General features: G+C 49.4%; 2 protein-coding genes across 7 annotated transcripts in view; one reads left to right on the top strand and one right to left on the bottom strand.

The window, feature by feature from the left end:
- JAK1 (Janus kinase 1) overlaps positions 1-13154 on the top strand; it is a 73091-nt gene extending 59937 nt beyond the window's left edge. For 2 of the 3 annotated variants that reach the window (XM_064719451.1, XM_064719450.1), the window contains exons 12-25: positions 447-553; positions 2624-2770; positions 4167-4254; positions 5974-6101; positions 6427-6562; positions 6856-7007; positions 7612-7762; positions 8031-8125; positions 8750-8942; positions 9146-9270; positions 9671-9843; positions 10155-10272; positions 10514-10624; positions 11941-13153. In XM_064719451.1, coding sequence (XP_064575521.1) covers positions 447-553; positions 2624-2770; positions 4167-4254; positions 5974-6101; positions 6427-6562; positions 6856-7007; positions 7612-7762; positions 8031-8125; positions 8750-8942; positions 9146-9270; positions 9671-9843; positions 10155-10272; positions 10514-10624; positions 11941-12042 — 1826 coding nt within the window. In that variant the 3' untranslated portion in view covers positions 12043-13153. Of the gene's footprint in view, positions 1-446; positions 554-2623; positions 2771-4166; positions 4255-5973; positions 6102-6426; positions 6563-6855; positions 7008-7611; positions 7763-8030; positions 8126-8749; positions 8943-9145; positions 9271-9670; positions 9844-10154; positions 10273-10513; positions 10625-11940 lie in introns of all 3 variants that reach the window. The other variant, XM_064719452.1, reaches the window with a different exon arrangement.
- A 1082-nt stretch (positions 13155-14236) lies between these two features.
- The window catches only part of RAVER2 (ribonucleoprotein, PTB binding 2), a 36757-nt gene continuing 29838 nt past the window's right edge, over positions 14237-21155 (bottom strand). For 2 of the 4 annotated variants that reach the window (XM_064720381.1, XM_064720383.1), the window contains exons 10-12: positions 20082-20193; positions 19610-19758; positions 14237-15484 (exon numbers count right to left, since the gene is read on the bottom strand). In XM_064720381.1, the coding sequence (XP_064576451.1) occupies positions 15371-15484; positions 19610-19758; positions 20082-20193 (375 nt within the window). In that variant the 3' untranslated portion in view covers positions 14237-15370. The remainder of the gene's footprint in view (positions 15485-19609; positions 19759-20081; positions 20194-21155) is intronic. The other 2 variants (XM_064720382.1, XM_064720384.1) reach the window with 1 other exon arrangement.

Raw genomic sequence — 21155 nt, 5'->3', positions numbered from 1 at the left:
TGCAATATTTATCATTTTTCCCCAATACCATTTATTCTTATTGCCCGGTGCACTTTTAGTAATGGCCAATCCCAAAGTGCCACCATCACCACAGAAGATGGAGAAGAAGAAGAAGAAGAAGAAGGACAGGACACGCCCCAATTCCTCCATCTTACTTCTCTAAACCCCCCTGTACAGAAATCCTAAACCCTGTGTTTCACTCTCTAATTAACCAATCCCTTCACCATTCACCCCGGTGAAACCCTCCTATCCTCATACAGGTGTCGTCTCCTGTGTAGGATCAAAGTCCAGCCACCAGACACTTCTGGAACATTCCAGGACTCCCGAGCCCCCCAAGGGTGCTCTCGGTGGCTCAGCACCTCAGGACTCAGATCCTGAGATCCCACAAGGGGGGAATGCAGTTTCTCTGGAAAGCTTTAAGGATATTTTCTGCCTCTGCCTTGCAGAAATCTCCAACCTGCTGGTGGCCACCAAGAAGGCCCAGGAGTGGCAGCCCGTGTATCCCATGGGGCAGCTGAGCTTCCACCGCATCCGCAAGGAGGAGATCGTGCAGGTGGGAGCCTGGGGGGGGGGCTGGCATGAGGGAGCCCCCAGAACCTTGGGGATCATCCAAAGCTTGGAATCAAACCCAGGCTTTGTTCTGACACCTTGGGAACGGCTCCCAAACTGAGGTGCCAGAAGCGAGGATGTGGATTTATGAAATAAATGTGTATTTTTAAAGCAGAGACATGTTAGGCTAAATAAAAGAAAGTTCAGAGTTTTAGAGTTTAAGATATAGAAAAAATATGTGTAGTTGCAAAGGTAACAAGGAGTTTAGAATGCAGCACTGTAGGTTTGCTATGACATGATTGGCTAAGAAAGCTCAAACTGGAGCAGGAGTCCATAAGACCAAATATATAAGGATTGGGTCAAAAACATAAATATCCTTGCTGGCAGTGTTTTATTGGTTAATAAACCCTTAAAAGGATTGTGACAGGAGGGCTTGTGACCCTCTGAGCCACGCAGTGAAGATGTGAGCCCAGCTCACCCTCCCTGCCTGTGCAGGAGATAAGAAAAATAAATCCCATCATCTGAAGCAGCTCAGAGGTCCCATCTCTAACTCATCCCAATTCCCCAGGTGCTGGGCTGCCCTGGGAGCCAGGAGTGTGGCTGTCCCTGAGCCCTGCAGGGACCCCCAGCCCGCCCTGCTGCCTGCCCTGCCCCTCCCAGCTCCCCTCAGCAAACTGCACCTGGATTTACTTGTTATGGATTGGTTTGGATTTAAACCTCTGCTGGCAGAATCCTGCTGCTCATGTGGCTTTGTGTGGACAAAGAAGAGCTCAGGAGTGATGCCTTTCACTGGAAATTAAATTGTGTATTTAAGTTTTCGAATGGAAAAGAGGGGTTTTAAGGTCATTTCTTGGGAGTCTTAAGAGCTGGTTTGTTGTGGGTGTATTTTTTTAAAGCCTGACTTATCAGAGAAACAGAGGTTTGAGACAATATTCTACAGTAAAAAAGGTGAGGTGTTCAAAAGCTCTGAGCAGTCAGAATTCTGTGTTTAAGCCTCCCCAAAATTTCAGAGTTCCCCTTGATTGTAGTTACTTATTCAGGTCACCTGAATGAACCTCAGCAAACACACAGGGCCTTGATTACACTTAAATCAGATTTAATGTTGCCAAAAGAGCTCTTAAGTGATGCCCTTGGCTGCTTCTGAGAAATAAAAAGATATTGGGGGTTTTTTAGTTGCATCACTGCAGACAGAGATTGGGTTTGGGTTGGTGTTTACAGTCAGCATCCTGCAAAAATATCCCAAGGCAGGATGTTATTTTGGAGGAAATTGCTTCCCCAAACAAAGCCTTGCAGTGAAATATTACTTCCTCTCACTTTTGGAAACACATTAAAGATCACCTCAGCAGCACTCTGTGAATAAGAGCCCCAGCTGTTGTTTATTCTTTTGTTTAGTCTGGGAGTGCTCAATCCCAGGGAGCCTGTTGGGTGATGTGGAGGTGTAATATCCAGGGAATTCACGTGGGGAGGGTGCTCAGGGCTTGGTACCTCAGGGTTTGGCTTTTCTATTTTCACATTCTGTGCTGCTTTAGTGTGTGGGGCTGGGCTCACATCAGGGATGCTGAGCTCTGTGCACAGAGCAGGAGACAAAACAATTCCTGCTCCAGCTGGGCACCAAGGACAAATGACCCAAATCTCAGCCCAGAGCACAAACCCCGTGGGCTGGAGAGAGAAAAACAAGCAGGGTGGGACTGCCTGGGCTAAAGCTGGGATGGGACAATGAACTGCAAGGTGCAAATGGAGCAGAGCTGATCCCAGGGACAGAGCCCGTGCCCCTCGTGCATTTTGGGGCCATTTTGGTTCATCTTGGGTGCAGCCCTGGCTGGGCTCTGGTGCTGCCCAAGGGGGATCCATGGAGGAGATCCTTGGAATCAATCCCTGCTTTATTCTGGGACTCTGCTCCAGCTCAGCCTGCACAAGGCCCCAAGCTCTCTGAACAAAAGCAGCTCCAGTCCTTGGGTTCTCACAGGAACAATTTCAGTCTATAACCAGATCAGACAGAAAGAAATGCAGATTCCAATGGATATTTGTGTAAATGTTGTTGCTTCCTGCCTGACAAAGCCCTGCTGTGTCTCAGGGAGAACACCTGGGCAGAGGCACCAGGACCCAGATTTACTCAGGGATGCTCAGCCTCAAGGATGATGAGAACGAAGGGTATCAGAACGAGAGGGAGATCCGAGTCCTGCTCAAAGTCCTGGACCCCAGCCACAGGGACATTTCCTTGGCAAGTTCTTTTCTTTTGTCTATCTTTTCTTTAATATAAGACATAAAATATTGATTAATTTTGTTTTATAAATTATATAGAGATATGTGAGATAATGACATAAATGTTATAAATTTAATTACTAACATTTATAACATATTACTAACATATAGATATTATTCCTAACATTTTTTAGTTGCAAGTATAAAGAAATATCACAGTAAAATAATATATGCAATAAAGAAGAAACTAATAGTAATTAGGAATTAATTAGATAATACACATAATCGATAACACGTGAAATTAGATAATTATCAAGTATTAAAGCATTGTATGTTATCTTAGAGTCTGTAACAGTTGATAAATTTTAAATTAGTAGAAAATTGGGAAATTACTTCTAAAGAACAATTCTCTAAGGACTCTTTAAAAACAAATTCAGTTATTATATTAATACAGTTAAATTATTAAGCTAAAGTGACTTAAATATTATTTTGATGTAGAAAGTTTGTTGTCAAATACCTTATCTAGATAGAACTAGAGCTTAACTGCATGGATGATTTTTAGGAAAGGGCAGGGAATGGGGAAGGGCTGAAGGTGCAGCTGAGCCCTGGGCACATCCCTGCCCTGCTGCCGTTTGTGTGCTGACCCAGGGTGTGTGTGCTGCTGTTCCTGTGTGTGTGTGCCTGACCCAGGGTGTCTGTGCTGCTGTTCTGTGTATGCCTGACCCAGGGTGTCTGTGCTGACCGTGTGTGTGGTGCCTGGACCCAGGTGTCTGTGCTGACCAGGTGTCGTGCTGACCAGGGCTGTCTGTGCTGCTGTTCTGTGTCTGTGCTGCTGTTCTGTCTGTGCTGCTGTTCCTGTGTGTGCGTGCTGACCCTGTGTGTGCTGACCCAGGTGTCTGTGCTGACCCAGGTGCTGTGCTGCCCGGTGTCTGTGCTGACCCAGGGTGTCTGTGCTGACCCAGGGTGTCTGTGCTGCTGTTCTGTGTGTGTGTGCTGCTGTTCCTGTGTGTGTCTGTGCTGCTGTTCCTGTGTGTCTGTGCTGACCCAGGGCTGTCTGTGCTGACCCAGGGTGTCTGTGCTGCTGTTCTGTGTCTGTGCTGCTGTTCCTGTGTCTGTGCTGCTGTTCTGTGTCTGTGCTGACCCAGGGTGTGTGTGCTGACCCAGGGTGTCTGTGCTGCTGTTCTGTCTGTGCTGCTGTTCCTGTGTCTGTGCTGCTGTTCTGTCTGTGCTGCTGTTCTTGTGCTGCGTCCAGGGCTGCTGTGCTGGCCCAGGGTGTGCTGCTCAGGGCTGTGCTGTGGCTGTTGCCCCTTCCTGTATCCTGTGTCTGTGCTGCTGTCTGTGTGTGTCTGTGCTGCTGACCCAGGGCTGTCTGTTCTGCTGACCAGGTGTCTGTGCTGACCCAGGGTGTCTGCCAGGCGTTCTTTGAGACAGCCAGCATGATGAGACAGGTGTCCCACAAACACATCGTGCTCCTGCACGGCGTCTGCGTGCGCGACCTGGAGAGTGAGTGACGGCCCTGCTGGGGACACGGGGACACAGGGACATGGGGACAGGGCTGGCACCTGCCAGGGACATGGGGACAGGGCTGGCACCTGGGGGGACATGGGGACAGGGCTGGCACCTGCTGGGGACATGGGGACAGGGCTGGCACCTGGGGGGACACAGGGACAGGGCTGGCACCTGCCAGGGACAGGGACACAGGGACATGGGGACAGGGCTGGCACCTGCTGGGGACATGGGGACAGGGCTGGCACCTGGGGGGGACATGGGGACAGGGCTGGCACCTGGGGGGACATGGGGACACAGGGACATGGGGACAGGGCTGGCACCTGGCAGGGACAGGGACACAGGGACATGGGGACAGGGAATGGCACCTGGGGGAACATGGGGACAGGGCTGGCACCTGCCAGGGACATGGGGACAGGGCTGGCACCTGGGGGGACATGGGGACAGGAATGGCACCTGCCAGGGACATGGGGACAGGGATGGCACCTGCTGGGGACATGGGGACAGGGCTGGCACCTGCTGGGGACATGGGGACAGGGCTGGCACCTGGGGGGGACATGGGGACAGGGCTGGCACCTGGGGGGGACATGGGGACAGGGCTGGCACCTGGGGGGACAGGGACACAGGGACATGGGGACAGGGAATGGCATCTGTCAGGGACAGGAATGGCACCTGGGGGGGACACAGAGACAGGGACAAGGGATGACACCTGAGGGGGACATGGGGACAGGGACAGGGCTGGCACCTGCCAGGGACACAGGGACAGGGAATGGCACCTGGCAGGGACAGGAATGGCACCTGGCAGGGACACAGGGGCAGGGAATGGCACCTGGCAGGGACACAGGGGCAGGGAATGGCACCTGCCAGGGACACAGGGACAGGAATGGCACCTGGCAGGGACACAGGGACATGGCTGGCAGCTGCTGCCTCTGGAGCTTCCCAGGGTGGAGTTGGGACAGCAAAACAACTCTAAATAATTCTCCCAATGAATTTCCCTTTCCAATTCTGTGTTTGAGCCTTCCCTAAGGCTGGAATATCAGAGAGGCAGGGACAGTGTGGATACAAAGCACCCCGTGAAATTCGCACCATTAAATTTATTCCATTTATTACAAATATACATTCATTTATATGAAATAAATGTATATTTGTAATATTGATGCATATAAAGCATGTACATATTTATATGTATACATTTTTATGTTTAAACATTTAAACATAAATATGCACTTAAAAAATGTAAGTGTATACAATAAATACACCTTTATGTGACTTCTCTAAGCCAAGACAGTTCTGATGTTGTGGGGTGGGCACCAGAAGGAGAGCAAAGCTTTAGAAAATTAAAAGACAAATTGGTCAATGCCCCAGCCTGAGCTCTTCCAGACTCAGGAAAGGAATTTGGGTTACATGTGGGTGTTACACAGGGCCATGCTGAAGGGATTTTGGTACCAGAGCACGGGGCAGCCTGGTGCTGGTTTTTCTGAGCTGTTCTGTGCATTAAAATTCCACCTTTGGAATGCCTGGTTCCAGGTTTAATGTTCATTTGCCACACAAAGCCCCTCAGCCTTTTAATCTGAACTCTGAGCACTGAAAGAAACCTTGGGCAAGGTGAAATAAAAACATTTTCCAACATTTTCCATTGGGCTGGGAGGTGTGAACACAAATTCCATGACTCCAAACAATTCATTGCAGCACTGACTTTGTGCACCTCCTCTGCAGATATCATGGTGGAAGAGTTTGTTGAATGTGGGCCTCTGGATCTGTTCATGCATAAGAAAAGTGAACTTCTCACAACCCCATGGAAATTCAAAGTGGCCAAACAGCTCGCAAGTGCCCTGAGCTACCTGGTAAGAGACACCTTGGCAGAGACACCTTGGCTAGCTGGGAATACATTTCTCCATCAGGAGAAGTCCTATAATGGGAACACTCCATCTCCCTGCTCCTCCTTCCCTTCTCTTCCTCTGATTTCTTCCCAGGTGTAATTTTGGATTTCAGCTCAGTATATTTCAGAGATCCCCTGTGGTCTGGATATCCTGGAGCACTTGCAGAGCTCCAGTTTCTTCCCTGGTGTAATTTTGGATTTCAGCTTGGAGCACTTTAGAGATCCCCTGTGGTGTGGATATCCTGGAGCTCTCCCATCCCTCTCACTGTTCTTTCCCTGCTCTTGTGTAGGAGGACAAGGATTTGGTGCATGGCAATGTGTGCACCAAGAACATCCTGCTGGCCAGAGAGGGCATTGATAGCGAGTACGGGCCCTTCATCAAGCTCAGTGACCCAGGAATCCCCATCACGGTGCTCTCCAGGCAAGGTATGGCCAGGAATGGCATTTCATACAAATACACTGTATTTGTGTGTAGCAGGAATCAGCTTTCACGGATCTGCACGTACTCAGTGCTGTTCAGAGCGTTCGTTTCTCTTACAAAATGTTGTGTCCAGTGAGATGAGACAGAAGGAATCTGTTTGTGGATGGCTCCAGGCACCAGCCTGTGAAATCCTTCTGCAAACAGGAATTTGAGAATCAAGAAACAGGACAAGTTCTGCAGCTCCAGTTTATTTCAGGCAAGGATAATTCCATTTTTCCCCCTGTGATTTTCACCCCAGAGCGCGTCGAGCGGATCCCCTGGATTGCTCCTGAGTGTGTTGAAGATTCCAAGAACCTCAGCATTGCTGCAGACAAGTGGAGCTTTGGTACAACCCTGTGGGAAATCTGCTATAATGGAGAAACTCCTCTGAAAGAAAAGACCTTAGCAGAGGTAAAGCTGTCACACAAACCTGGCTCCATCCTCTTGGGCCCTTCAGTTTCCCCCTTGTCCTGTCCCTGCATCCCTGTCCCCAGTCCCTCTCAGCTCTCCTGAGCCCCTTTAGGGCCTGGCAGGGCCTCTGAGCTCTCCCTGGAGCCTTCTCCTCTCCAGACTGGACAATCCCAGCTCTCCCAGCCTTTTCTAAGCCCTGGAATGCCCATCCCAGCTTTGTCCCACCTGGCCTGGAGCTGAGACCTCCCAGGGCTGTGGGGAGCACCCAGGGTGTCCTTGGCAAACATTTCCTGGTGCATAAATAACTGGGAAAACCGGGCAGGAAATGATTCCTGAGAGTGAATTCAGCACCTTTTAAACAATTCATGGGTTAAGTGGTTGCTCCAGACTCAGCACAAAAGGAATTCTCTAAAGATCCAAGTTCCAGCTGGACAGGGTAATTTCCCTGGCAAAGCCCACACTGAAATAAGGATTTCATGGTCACATCCTCTGATGTAGAACCACAGAACTGCTCAGGTCAGAAAAGACCTCAGAGATCCTGGAGCCCAGCTCAGAACTGGGAGCTGTGGAAGTTAAAACTCCTGGGATGTGTTTGCTCCCACAGAAGGAGAGGTTCTACGAGGGGCACTTTGTGCTGGCCACGCCGTCCTGCAAGGAGCTGGCAGACCTGATGAAGCAGTGCATGAACTACGACCCCCACCAGAGACCCTTCTTCAGGGCCATCATGAGGGACATCAACAAACTGGAGGAGCAGAGTAAGGCCCGGGACACTGAGGGAGGGATCGTGGAATCCTGGCCTGGAGGGACCTGGAGAAATCTCCCTCCAGCCTCCTGGGAGCTGAGGGGCTGCTCCAGGGGGGGAAGCTCACCCAGAGAAATCTGCTGTGGGTGTGAAAGCAGATCCAGACTGGCACGAGGGGATGGAGAATTCCCTGTCAGAAAGCAGGGGGGAGAGGGAACAGAGCAAGGATGCCTTGGAGTGTCAGACCAGGCAGGAATCTCACCTGGGATGTTCCCCCCCAGATCCCGATATTGTCTCGGAGAAGAAACCCGTCACCGAGGTGGATCCCACCCTCTTTGAGAAGAGGTTCTTGAAAAGGATCCGGGATTTGGGGGAGGTAAGAGCAATGTCAGCCCCAGAACACAGCCAGTGCTCCAGGCTGTGCCCACAGCCCCTGCTGTGTCACACACACCCAAATCAGAGCCTGGCTGTCCCCACACACACCCAAATCAGAGCCTGGCTGTCCCCACAGACACCCAAATCAGAGCCTGGCTGTCCCCACAGACACCCAAATCAGAGCCTGGCTGTCCCCACAGCCCCTGCTGTGTCCCACAGACCCAAATCAGAGCCTGGCTGTCCCCACACACACCCAAATCAGAGCCTGGCTGTCCCCACACACACCCAAATCAGAGCCTGGCTGTCCCCACAGACACCCAAATCAGAGCCTGGCTGTCCCCACAGACACCCAAATCAGAGCCTGGCTGTCCCCACAGCCACAGACACCCAAATCAGAGCCTGGCTGTCCCCACAGCCACAGACACCCAAATCAGAGCCTGGCTGTCCCCACAGACACCCAAATCAGAGCCTGGCTGTCCCCACAGCCTCTGCTGTGTCACACACACACCCAAATCAGAGCCTGGCTGTCCCCACAGCCCCTGCTGTGTCACACAGACCCAAATCAGTGCCTGGCTGTCACTGTCTGAGCGTTGTCCTCAAGGATTCTCCTTTCTCTCCCTCCCAGGGCCACTTTGGCAAGGTGGAGCTGTGCAGGTATGACCCAGAAGGTGACAACACCGGGGAGCAGGTGGCAGTGAAATCCCTGAAGCCAGAGAGTGGAGGGAATCACATCGCTGACCTCAAGAAGGAAATTGAAATCCTGAGGAATCTTTATCACGACAACATCGTCAAATACAAAGGGATTTGCACAGAAGATGGTAAATCTTGCACAATATTAGCAATTGTATGGGTTTTCCTTTAGAATTTATAAATGTCCTGCCTGGAGCAGGTTTTCCTGTGCATTGGCTCAGGGAGGGATGATGGGAATGAGCTGTGGGAGGTTTAAAATGCTGCTGGTGCTCTGGGCTTGTACAGAAGCTGTTGAGAAGGGTCTGCAAACCAAACATGCTCTGTTTTCTAGGAGGAAGTGGGATTAAACTCATCATGGAATTCCTTCCCTCTGGGAGCCTGAAGGAGTATCTCCCACGGAACAAGAACAAGATCAATCTCAAGCAGCTGCTCAGATACGCAGTTCAGATCTGCAAGGTGAGCTGGGCCCGAGCCTGCAGCTCCATCAGCTGGGTCAGGGGGATGGAGAACATCAGCAACAAACCCATTCCCCTGCTGTCCCCAAGGATCAGACTCCTAAAGCAATCTCTGCTGTGCTTTGGGTGCCAGAGGCACAAAGATCAGCTGGGGAATGATGAGGAGGTTCCAGGTCCCAAAGTTTGCTGTGAAAAGTTGTTCCTGTGGGAGAATTTGGAAGATCAGGAGGGAGGGCAGCACTTGGGATGTGCTGGCAAGAGGAAAGGAGTGAGGTGAAGTCTAAAGGGATGGAGATGAGAGTGCAGAGCACGGTCAGGAAGCAGTTACTGGAGAAAAAGGGATCAAAGTACTGGAGGAATAAAGGAGAAGGAAATGAAAGGCTTCTTTTCTCCTCTCTCAGGGCATGGACTACCTGGGCTCCTGTCAGTACGTGCACCGTGACCTGGCAGCGAGGAACGTCCTGGTGGAGAGTGAGCACAGGGTGAAGATTGGGGACTTTGGGCTCACCAAGGCCATCGAGACAGACAAGGAATATTACACGGTCAAGGACGACCGCGACAGCCCCGTGTTCTGGTACGGCCTGGCCACAGCGACCCCTCTGCTCCTGGGGATTCTCCTGGTTTTAGAAAAGGCCTCTTGTGGTGTAAAGATACACCAGGAGAGCAAGGAACAGGCACCTGGTGACCTGTTGTACTCACCTCTTGTGGTGTTTGTTTCTTCCTGCACTTCACATTTCCCCCTTGCTTTCACCGTGCCTCGCTGTGGAACACACCTGATGTATTACTTTTTCATTTATGTGCAAGGCTCACGAGCACAGCTGTGTCTCTGGAGCTGCTGTGGGCAGGCTGGGTCCCCGGGTGTGACGCTGTCCCCTCTGTCCCCAGGTACGCCCCGGAGTGTTTGCTGCAGAGCAAGTTCTACATCGCCTCCGACGTGTGGTCCTTCGGGGTGACGCTCTACGAGCTCCTCACCTACTGCGACTCCGAGTGCAGCCCCATGGCCGTGAGTGCCTGCTGGGACAGGGACGGCTCCCAGAGCTGCTCAGTCCCATCACTTCAAATAATGATTATTGCTTGTGGCAGCAAGAGCAGCAATCAGAGAATCGCGGGCTCGTTTGGGGCGGGAGGGACCTTAACGCTCCTCTCCTTCCACCCCTTCCTTGGGGAGAACCTTCCTCCAGGATTGTCCTGGGAAACGCCCAGGCTTGTCCTGGCACTCCCAGCTGACCCCGCTGTCCCCACAGGAATTCCTGAAGATGATCGGCCCCACGCAGGGACAGATGACGGTGGCACGGCTGGTGAGGGTCCTGCAGGACGACAAGAGACTGCCACGGCCACCCACCTGTCCTGAGGAGGTGAGGGAGGGATGGATGGATGATGGATGATGGATGATGGATGGATGGATGATGGATGGATGGATGGATGGATGGATGATGGATGGAGGGTGGATGGATGGATGGATGGATGATGGATGGATGATGGATGGATGGAGATGGATGGATGGAGGATGGATGGATGGAATGGATGGATGGATGATGGATGATGGATGGATGGATGATGGATGGATGGATGGATGGATGGATGGATGGATGGATGATGGATGGATGGATGGATGGATGATGGATGGATGGATGGATGATGGATGGATGGATGGATGGATGATGGATGGATATGGATGGATGATGATGGATGGATGGATGGATGGATGGATGGATGATGGATGGATGGATGATGGATGGATGGATGGATGGATGGATGGATGATGGATGGATGGATGGGATGGATGGATGGATGGATGGATGGATGATGGATGGATGATGGATGGATGGATGGATGGATGGATGATGGATGGATGGATGATGGATGGATGGATGGATGGATGGGTGGATGGATGGATGGATGGATGGATGGATGGATGGATGGATGGATGGATGATGGATGGATGATGGATGGATGATGGATGGATGGATGGATGATGGATGGATGATGATGGATGATGGATGGATGGATGGATGGGTGATGATGGATGGATGGATGATGGATGGATGATGGATGGATGATGATGATGGATGGATGGATGATGGATGGATGGATATGGATGGATGGATGGATGGATGGATGAGGGTGGATGGATGGATGGATGGATGGATGGATGGATGGATGGGTGATGGATGGATGGATGGGATGGATTGGATGGATGGAATGGATGTGATGGATGGATGGGATGAGGATGGATGGATGATGATGGATGGATGAGATGGATGATGATGATGATGGATGGTGATGATGTGATGATGGATGAGGTGGATGGATGGATGCTGGATGATGGATGGATGGATGGATGCTGGGATGTCGTGCTGGATTCAGATTGATGTAGGGGTGATTGGCATGATCAGGCATGGATGATACCTTCAGGATGTGTGAGGAGGACTGCTGTGTTTTGGAATGCATTGTTCAAGGATGTTTTGAGGATGTCCCTGGTGGTGGATGTCCTTGGGGATGGACTTGCTGATGGAGTCTGGATGCCTGCAATTCTGGGTGTGTTGATGGGGATTTGGCATCCGGTGTGTGTCAGGGCTGCTGATGATTGGTGATTTGTCATTCAGGGGTTATGTTTATGGAAAAATGGAAATGTTCGTGCCTTTAAAGATGTCCCTGGTTCTGTTGCCAGGTGGATCAGCTGATGAGGAAGTGCTGGATCTACAAACACGACGAGCGCACCACCTTCCACAACCTGATCCAAGGATTTGAAACAATTATGAGTAAAATGTAAATATTTTTTTAATCCTGTCAGGACTTTAAATGCCCAGCAACCTCTCTATGCCCAAGGCTCTTACTTTTTTTTTTTTTTTACTCCTGTAATTTGTACTCTGGCTGGGCTGATGTGTTCTAAAGGATTCTTTTGCCAACAGATTGAAGAGTTGGATTAAAAGAATTTAAAAAGTTTGGGCAAAATGAGCTCCAGCTCCCTTTGCTGCTGTTGTTGCAGGGCAGTTTTATCCTGCTCTGATTCTGGCTGTGCCACAATTGGAATTGCCCTGCTGGATGATGTGAGCTGGGAAAATCCACTGCATTTCTCAGCTCCAACCTCAGCCAGTGGCTCTAAAAGGGCTCAATTAATAATTATAAAGTTGGCTGACAAAATATCCTTCACATGCACTTAAATCCTAATAACAAACAAAAGAATTTTGGCATAAAAATATAGGGGAAGTGAAATTTTCAGTTCTTTATAAACCCAGTCCTGAGCTCTTACAGGTATTTAAAGAGAAGTGTTCAAAACCACCACCCCAGCAGTGTGGAGGGGTGGGCACTGTTGTGCATTTCAGTGAGAAGCCCAAATTTGGGATAAATAATTTGCTTTTTCTAACTCCATTCCCATATTCTTCCCCTGGAGGGGTGAATGTGCAACCCTGGAGCTGAGGGAAGGAATTCCTGGAGCTGGGAAGGAACCCAGCCCATGCCCACAACCTGGAGGGGATTATCCCAAAGGAAAAGGCCTGGGCACCCAGGATTATCCAAAGGAAAAGGCCTGGGCACCCAGGATTATCCCAAAGGCCTGGGCACCCAGGATTATCCAAAGGAAAAGGCCTGGGCACCCAGGATTATCTAAAGGAAAAGGCCTGGGCACCCAGGATTGTCCCAAAGGCCTGGGCACCCAGGATTATCCAAAGGAAAAGGCCTGGGCACCCAGGATTATCCCAAAGGCCTGGGCACCCAGGATTATCCCAAAGGCCTGGGCACCCAGGATTATCCCAAAGGCCTGGGCACCCAGGATTATCCCAAAGGAAAAGGCCTGGGCACCCAGGATTATCCAAAGGAAAAGGCCTGGGCACCCAGGATTATCCCAAAGGCCTGGGCACCCAGGATTGTCCTAAAGGAAAAGGCCTGGGCACCCAGGATTATCCCAAAGGCCTGGGCACCATTCCAAGGCCGACAGATTATCCAAGAAAGGCCTGGGCACCCAGGATTATCCTAAAGGAAAAGGCCTGGGCACCCAGGATTATCCAAAGGCCTGGGCACCCAGGATTATCCCAGAAAGGCCTGGGCACCCAGGATTGTCCCAAAGGAAAAGGCCTGGGCACCCAGGATTATCCAAAGGCCTGGGCACCCAGGATTGCCAAAGGAAAAGGCCTGGGCACCCAGGATTATCCCAAAGGAAAAGGCCTGGGCACCCAGGATTATCCTAAAGGAAAAGGCCTGGGCACCCAGGATTATCCCAAAGGCCTGGGCACCCAGGATTGCCCTAAAGGAAAAGGCCTGGGCACCCAGGATTATCCCAAAGGCCTGGGCACCCAGGATTGTCCCAAAGGAAAAGGCCTGGGCACCCAGGATTATCCCAAAGGAAAAGGCCTGGGCACCCAGGATTATCCAAAGGCCTGGGCACCCAGGATTGTCCCAAAGGAAAAGGCCTGGGCACCCAGGATTATCCCAAAGGCCTGGGCACCCAGGATTATCCCAAAGGCCTGGGCACCCTGGGCTGTCCCAGGCACTGGGAACCCCTCCAGCCAATTTTTTAAAGAACATTTTGCCTCAGCCCATGAGTGATTGAACTGGAACCTTCTGCTGCCATCACGTTTCCTACCACACCTGGAGTTGGAAAATGCTCTGAAGAGATCCTCCAGTTTTGGCAATAACAGAAAGAGGTCTATATATATATATATATATATATAAAATTATATATAAAAATGGTAATTATGAGCTCCAAGGAGGTCAGATTTATTTTTACAGTGTTATTGTTTCTGTATGTCACTTAGGAAGCTGAATTTAATCTGTAAGCACTTTGTTACTCTTTATACAAACAAGTCTAATAAATTTTTTTTTTCTCCATGTGCCTCCCTTTTTAATCATAAATTAAACAGAGGAAAAGTTTTTTAAATTGCATGTCCATAGGAATGGTGTTCTTTTAAAACCTTTTCCTACCTTACCTGATTAAAGGAGTCCAGGGCTGTTTTCCTCCCACAAAAAAATCCACTTGAAGTAAGTACCAACAATTTATTTTCATTGAAAAGTGTAACAAGTTGAGAAAGTTGCATATACAAACAGTTGAAACAAAATATTACAAGTGAATTTATCAATACATACAGGCAGAATCCCAGAAAAGCTCCTGGCTCCTGGTTGTGGAGCAGTTCCAGCAGCTGAGGGAAAAGGGAATTTGCTTGGGATTTTTTTTTAAGCTTTGAAAATGTGGATCCTGGTCACATCCCAAAGCTTGAAAGGCAAAAGTTTAAGACTTTTAATTTAAAAAAAATCAGTATTGAAAAATGGCTTCAGTGTTCTCTAGCAAAGAAAAGGGAGAAGGAGGTGGCTCCTGATGGGTTGGCAGCAGAATTCCATGGACTGGAATGAGGGCTGGCTCCTCATCTGCTGCCACGGGGGCAAAAGGAAGGATTGCTGAAGAGAACAGCTCGAGGCAGAGCTGATAAGAAGCTAAAAATACAAAAAGTCTTTAAAAGGAAAATACACTCAAAAGTGGGAAACAATGTGGGGTGGCCCAGGAAGAGCTGTCCCACACCTGTGGAAGGAAGGAGGAGGCTGCCTCACACTGGGAATGAATCCCTCCAAGGGAAAGCTGGAAAAACAAAGATTTTCCACTGTCCAAATGGCAGGGGATATCCCAGGGCAGCATCTCCCTTTGGACAGGCATTTATTGAGAACGTCACCGAGGCTCTGGGAATCCATTTGGTATCGCTCCATTCCAGGATTAAGAAGAAATATTAAAAATTGAAAGGCTGTAAATGCAGAGCTCTTAATCCTGGAAAAAGGAAAGTTGGAAAAAAACCCCACATTCTGAGTTAAAAAAATACAAAATAATTACTATCAACACTTCCTCTTTTAACTTCCTCAGGCTGAGGGCTGGAGAAAGGATCAGCTTTCTTTCCTCTGGGTTTTTATTGCTTTCAGCTGGAGCTGCCCCAGCTCGCTGTGCTCTGTCCACAGGTGACAAAGCCAACGCTGTCCCCTCCTGTCCAAGCGAGGGCAGCCACCCCTGTGTCACCTCTGTGCTTGCAGTGGCTGCCCGGGGGCGCTCACCCCGCTCGGCAGGAGCTCCTGGAGGGGGTTAAGGCAGCAGTACCTGCAGGGGGGTCCCGGCTGCCCGGGGCTCAGTACACGCGTTTCTTCTTCAGCGAGGACTCTGCGAAGCGAGCGGGGCCCGGCAGCTCCGCGGGGCCGGGCTCGGGGCACACCAGGAACGAGGAGCTGCGCTTGGGCGCCACCTGCGGGCGACACCGCACGGTCACTGTCATTCCAGGGTTGAACTGAAATGTTCATTAGTGTGGAACCCAGGAAATCCCTCTGGCTGTCCTGAAAATCCCAGGAAATCCCTCTGGCTGCCCTGCAGAGCTCCAGCCCCTGCCCAGGGGGCTCAGACACCTCAGCACAGAGCCCAAGGCCCTGTGCCTTTGATTGAGCCCTTGCACCTCAGCACAGAGCCCAAGGCCCTGTGCCTCTGATTGAGCCCTTGGACCTCAGCACAGAGCCCAAGGCCCTGTGCCTTTGATTGAGCCCTTGCACCTCAGCACAGAGCCCAAGGCCCTGTGCCTTTGATTGAGCCCTTGCACCTCAGCACAGAGCCCAAGACTCTGTGCCTTTGATTTAAACCTTGGACCTCAGCACAGAGCCCAAGACTCTGTGCCTTTGATTGAGCCCTTGGACCTCAGCACAGAGCCCAAGGCCCTGTGCCTTTGATTGAGCCCTTGGACCTCAGCACAGAGCCCAAGGCCCTGTGCCTTTGATTTAAACCTTGGACCTCAGCACAGAGCCCAAGGCCCTGTGCCTTTGATTGAGCCCTTGGACCTCAGCACAGAGCCCAAGGCCCTGTGCCTTTGATTGAGCCCTTGCACCTCAGCACAGAGCCCAAGGCCCTGTGCCTTTGATTGAGCCCTTGGACCTCAGCACAGAGCCCAAGGCCCTGTGCCTTTGATTGAGCCCTTGGACCTCAGCACAGAGCCCAAGGCCCTGTGCCTTTGATTGAGCCCTTGGACCTCAGCACAGAGCCCAAGGCCCTGTGCCTTTGATTTAGCCCTTGGAAAAATTACCAACTTTATTATATAAAGAATTACAAGTCAAGAAAGACTTGTTAAGAGTGGAATGACAAAGTTAAGTAGAATGATAGTGAAGTTATCACAGGGTGAAAAAGAGATTTTTGGGGTTTTTAGAATGGGGGTTCAAGGAGCAAGATAAAGGAATCTGAGTGTGTCCAGCCTTTCTCCTTTTCTTCTTGGCCTCCATCTCCTGCACTTTGGGATTGGTTTAGAGTAGAAGCTCAGTGTCTATCACAGGTGATAGGGATTGGGAAGTAATTGTAAATATTTTACAGGTAGTTTTTAGTATAAAAAGATAACATTGCCCTGGGGCAGGCAGAGTGCCTGTGTCTGTCTGTCCTGCTGAACAGACCTCGGCAAGACAGGAGAAATTAACAATTATTTTATAGATAAAATACAATAAACAACCTTGAGACCGAGAACTGAAGAGCTCTGACTCCTTCTTTGACCACTGGGCTGGGAAAAGAGACTTTCTAACACATCTCAGGGACCATCCGAGATGTTCTAGTTTTACATTATAATTTATGTTAGTTTTTATGTTATAGTTGTAAGTTTTGTAGTACTTTATTTTAATAAACTAAAAATGGAGTTGTATTTTTTTTTCTTTATAAGATTTTTTTAAAGGATTAACTAAGAAATGATACTTAAATTATTTTTAACTTAATAACTATTTGTAGCTTGAAATTTGGACTTTTTTATCTATACTATTTATACTATTATTTATACTATTATTTATACTATTTAAACTTATGAAGGACTAGTTTTCGTCCTAAAACTTTAGATTTATCTTGTGTTTTTTAATTTGCTTCCCAGGCAATTTTGAGCTGCTCTCTGCACTTCAGAGATCCAATCCCAGTGCAAACCATCTGCAAGTCAGGCAAACCCCCATTTCAATCCAGTGCCAACCTTCTCCTCCTCCTCCTCTCTTCCTACTTCATTTGCCACCAAAAGCCCAGGCTGGCTCTGCCCGTGGCGTTTGGGGCCCTGGGAGGAGCTGAGGGGCCTGCAGGGCTCTGGGATGCAGAGGGAAAGCTCCACCCGGGGGCAGGAGAGGCTGCAGGCCCTGCTCCTCCTCCTCCTCCTCCTCCTCCTCCTCCTCCTCTCACCTGCTGTAAGGGATTGCCTGGGGGAGGCTGCAAGCCCGCCGGGGCTCCACTCAAAAAGGAAGGCACCACCTGCAGGCAGGTGCTGTAGTTTGGGAAAGATCCACCTGCAGGTTCCTGAATCCAGACGGGGATCCATGAAGTAAAATGAAAAAAGGTTTAATAATTTTTTTTTTGGTTTTTTTTCCTGCTATTGTGATGAGCTCTCAGCAGGTAAGGAAATAGCTGAGTCACAGGTGCAATTCACAGCAGCTCAGGGGTGCAGCAATTCCTGGAGCAAAATGTGGGGTTTGGATGATGCTTTAATTTGTGTCATTCCTTTTCAAAAGTAACTTTCTCCTTGCTCACAAAACCCTCAGCTTGGGCAAGAACCAGCCCTTCAATGTGGGAGATTCAGCACTGGGAAATGCCATGAATGCAGTGCTGTTCCTGGTGGGAGTGTTTTAACCCACTGCTGAGCATTCCATGCTTTTGGCTGGTGGGATTTTAGGGAGGGATATTTTGGGTGTGACTCTGGGGGTGCTGCCCTGCAGCAGTGCCCATGCAGTGCCCTCTGCAGCCCCTCATTCTGTGCCAACACACAAAGCAGTGTCCAAAAGCTGATGGGAGCAACAGCCAGTGGAGACAGCAAGAAAATGAAATTATTTCTCACCTCAGAGGCCTCATTTTCCAAGCCATCCACTCTGGCCTGGGTAGAGTGATGTGCCTGAGCATAATGCTGGTACCAGTGCTGGACAGCCTCCTAGGGAGGAGCAGAAACCCTCTCCCATGCCTGCCTACAATCCTTACAGCCCAGAGCTCTCCCAAAGCACCAAACACCTTCAGCACCAGTGGTGAAACTCAAATCAAACAGTTAAAATGATGGTAAGTGCTTAAAACACCCAGGAGGCACCTGTGGCCTGGCAGAGAGGCAGGGACAACAATTCCTGTTATGGGAACACCTCCAGGGATGGGAGCTTCTCTGTGCACCCCCACCCTGCCAGGAACAATTCCCAGTTCCCAATGTCCCATCCATCCCTGGGAGCCATTCCCTGTGTGCTGTCCCTCCATCCCTGTCCCCAGTCCCTCTGCAGCTCTCCTGGAGCCCCTTTAGCAGCAGGTTCAGGCTGACCCAAGGCTGTGTGGCCCTGGCACAGACCCTGTCCCCCACCCTGGCCAGGCTGCTCTCTGTATTTCAGAGATCCCCTCCCAGCCCAAAGCCTGGCTGCCAGGAGTGTGGGCTCTCAGCTGTCCCTGTGTGCCCTGGGGAGGGAGGAGGCAGCTCAGCTCTGAGCACAGCCACAGTTTCACACCCTCAGGATGGTTAATGCAAATCTGGGGGTGTTCTCTGCCAGTGTCCTGTGGAGCTGGCTCTGAGCACTCTGCAGGGCCTGCAGCTCCTGGCCAGGCTCTGATCTGCACATGGGGATTATTATCTCCTTTCCTTTCCTTTCCTTTCCTTTCCTTCTCCCTTTCCTTTCCTTCTCCCTTTCCTTTCCCTTTTCCCTTTTCCTTTCCTTTCCTTTCCTTTCCTTTTCCTTTCCTTTCTTCCTTTCCTTGTTTCCTTTCTTTCCTTTCCTTTCCTTTCCTTTCCTTTCCTTTCTTTCTTTCCTTTCCTTTCCTTTCTTCTCTTTCCTTTCCTTTCCTTTCCTTTTCCTTTCCTTTCCTTTCCTTTCCTTTCCTTTCCTTTCTTTCCTTTCCTTCTTCCTTTCCTTTCCTTTCCTTTCCTTTCCTTTCCTTTCCTTTCCTTTCCTTTCTCCTTTCCTTTCCTTTCCTCCTTTTTTTTTCCTTTCCCCATCTTCTTTTTCTCCTTCCTTCCTTTCCTCCCTCCCTCCTTTCCTTTAACCCCTCCTGTATCCCCTGTTACATCCTGTGCCTGAGAGCAGCTGGCAAACATCCCCAAGTGTGCAGCAACTGCAGCTCCCTGCCTGGCATCCAGCCAAAGTTCAGGGCTTAAAACCTTCTGGGGAAGGCAAAGAGAAAAACCCCTGGTTTTGAAGGCAGACAAAAGCCAAGGCAGAGTGCTGAGAAGTCATTTCTAGTGAGTGCCCACAGTTCAGGCTCTCAGGAAATGATTTTTCCAAGGGTTGTGCTTTCAGCAGGGAATGTTCTTTGTGCTAAATCTGCTCTGGACACTGAAATGATCAGAGTGTCAGTGCAGGGGCTCAGGAAGGAGCAGCTCTGGGAGGACCCTGAGCTGTGGGGTTGTTCCTACCTGTGGGTACTCCCCAGGCTGCTGGGAATAACTGAAATAGTTTTCCACTGCATGTTGTGGTGCAGTTCCCTGAGGCACAGCAGCATCCACAACACTGCTTGCAAGGCTGCTCTGCTGTGGAGGACTGGAGGCTTTGCTGGCAATTGCTGCTGGGAACACAAAAACAGAGCTTGGATCAACACCTGCCTTGTAAAAACACTAATTAGGTTCTATTCCAGGATTAAAACCGAGATTTGTGCCCCAAATTAATCAGTGCTACCAATAATTGAAAGGCTTCTAGAAGTCTGTGAGCCTCTGCAAATGCACCCCTGTTTAACCATGAGGATAAATGACTTTGCAGTTTTGAGACACACTACAAGATTCCCTTGAGGATAAATGCTGTGGGCACTGGATTTACCAGGCAAGCAAGATTAATATTTGCCATGCTCTGGCTGTGGAAATGTGCAATGAAATCCCTGGAATGTTTGCTTACCTGGCAGACAGATGCCAGGTAAAACACTTGCCAAATTCAAGTAGGGGTTGGTGCTCAGGCGGATTTCTTTTGGGGGCTCCCCAAGCAGAGAAGTCTGTTTCTTCAAGGGAGTCTGAAAAATGGACAGTTTGCATTAAATTCATATAAAATTGGTCAGAAATAATGTCAAGCAGCCTAGCAAGGTCTTGGGAAAAGCTTAGTCCTATGAAAAAAACCCTTTTGAAATAAAATTAAACTTTTGAAGTCAATCCTTCACAAGTTCCATTTTATTTCAGCAATCTGCCTACACTTTTTTCTTCCAAATAGTTTTTTGTAGGAATGTTTCTCTTCAGACTGCAAGTTCCTAAAGGGTATTACAAAACAAACAAACCAAAGAAAACCTTTTATATGCAAGTGAAGGAATAATAATCACTCGAGCAATTCCAGATGCAGGGAGTGAACATCAAGTACAAGGCCAAGACAAAATCAACTCTTTTCACTTGGAGACACAAGGAAATGAAGGCCAAATGTCAGGACAATCATGAATTAAGCCCATGTTTCCCCAAAATGTTGAAGTATTGATGTATATTAAAATTATAATTTATTGTTTTATAAGAAAATAATATATACTATATATTATTATTGTTGTTATAAATTATTTTAGATTTATATATTAAAAAGGCACATTTTCTTAAGGGCAGAAAAAATTCTGAAAGAATGAGCCCACTTAAATCCCATTCCCTCATCCTCTCACACCTCACCTTTGAGGGAATAAATAATATTTTAAAAAACTGGTAACTGAAAGTGGAAAATTAAAATAAAGGGAACTGTACAGGGGGGACACAGGAGGGGTTAAAATGAAGGGAATTGTACAGGGGGGGAACAGGAGGGGTTAAAGGAAAGGAGGGAGGGAAGGAAGGAAGGAGAAAGAGGAGGAAAGACAGAGAAGATGGAAAGAAAAGAAGTGGAAGGAAAAGGGAAGGGAAGGGAGGGAAAGGGGAAGAAGGGGGAGGGAAAGGAAGGAAGGAAAGGAAGGAAAGGAAAAAGGAAGAAGGGAAGGGAAGGGGAAGAGGAAGGGAAGGGAAGGAAGGAAGG

Source organism: Zonotrichia leucophrys, chromosome 8, assembly GCF_028769735.1.
Source record: "Zonotrichia leucophrys gambelii isolate GWCS_2022_RI chromosome 8, RI_Zleu_2.0, whole genome shotgun sequence".
Classification (NCBI taxonomy): Eukaryota; Metazoa; Chordata; class Aves; order Passeriformes; family Passerellidae; genus Zonotrichia; species Zonotrichia leucophrys.
The sequence above is the reverse complement of the archived record's forward strand: the minus strand, read 5'-3'. Positions and strand labels throughout refer to the sequence as shown.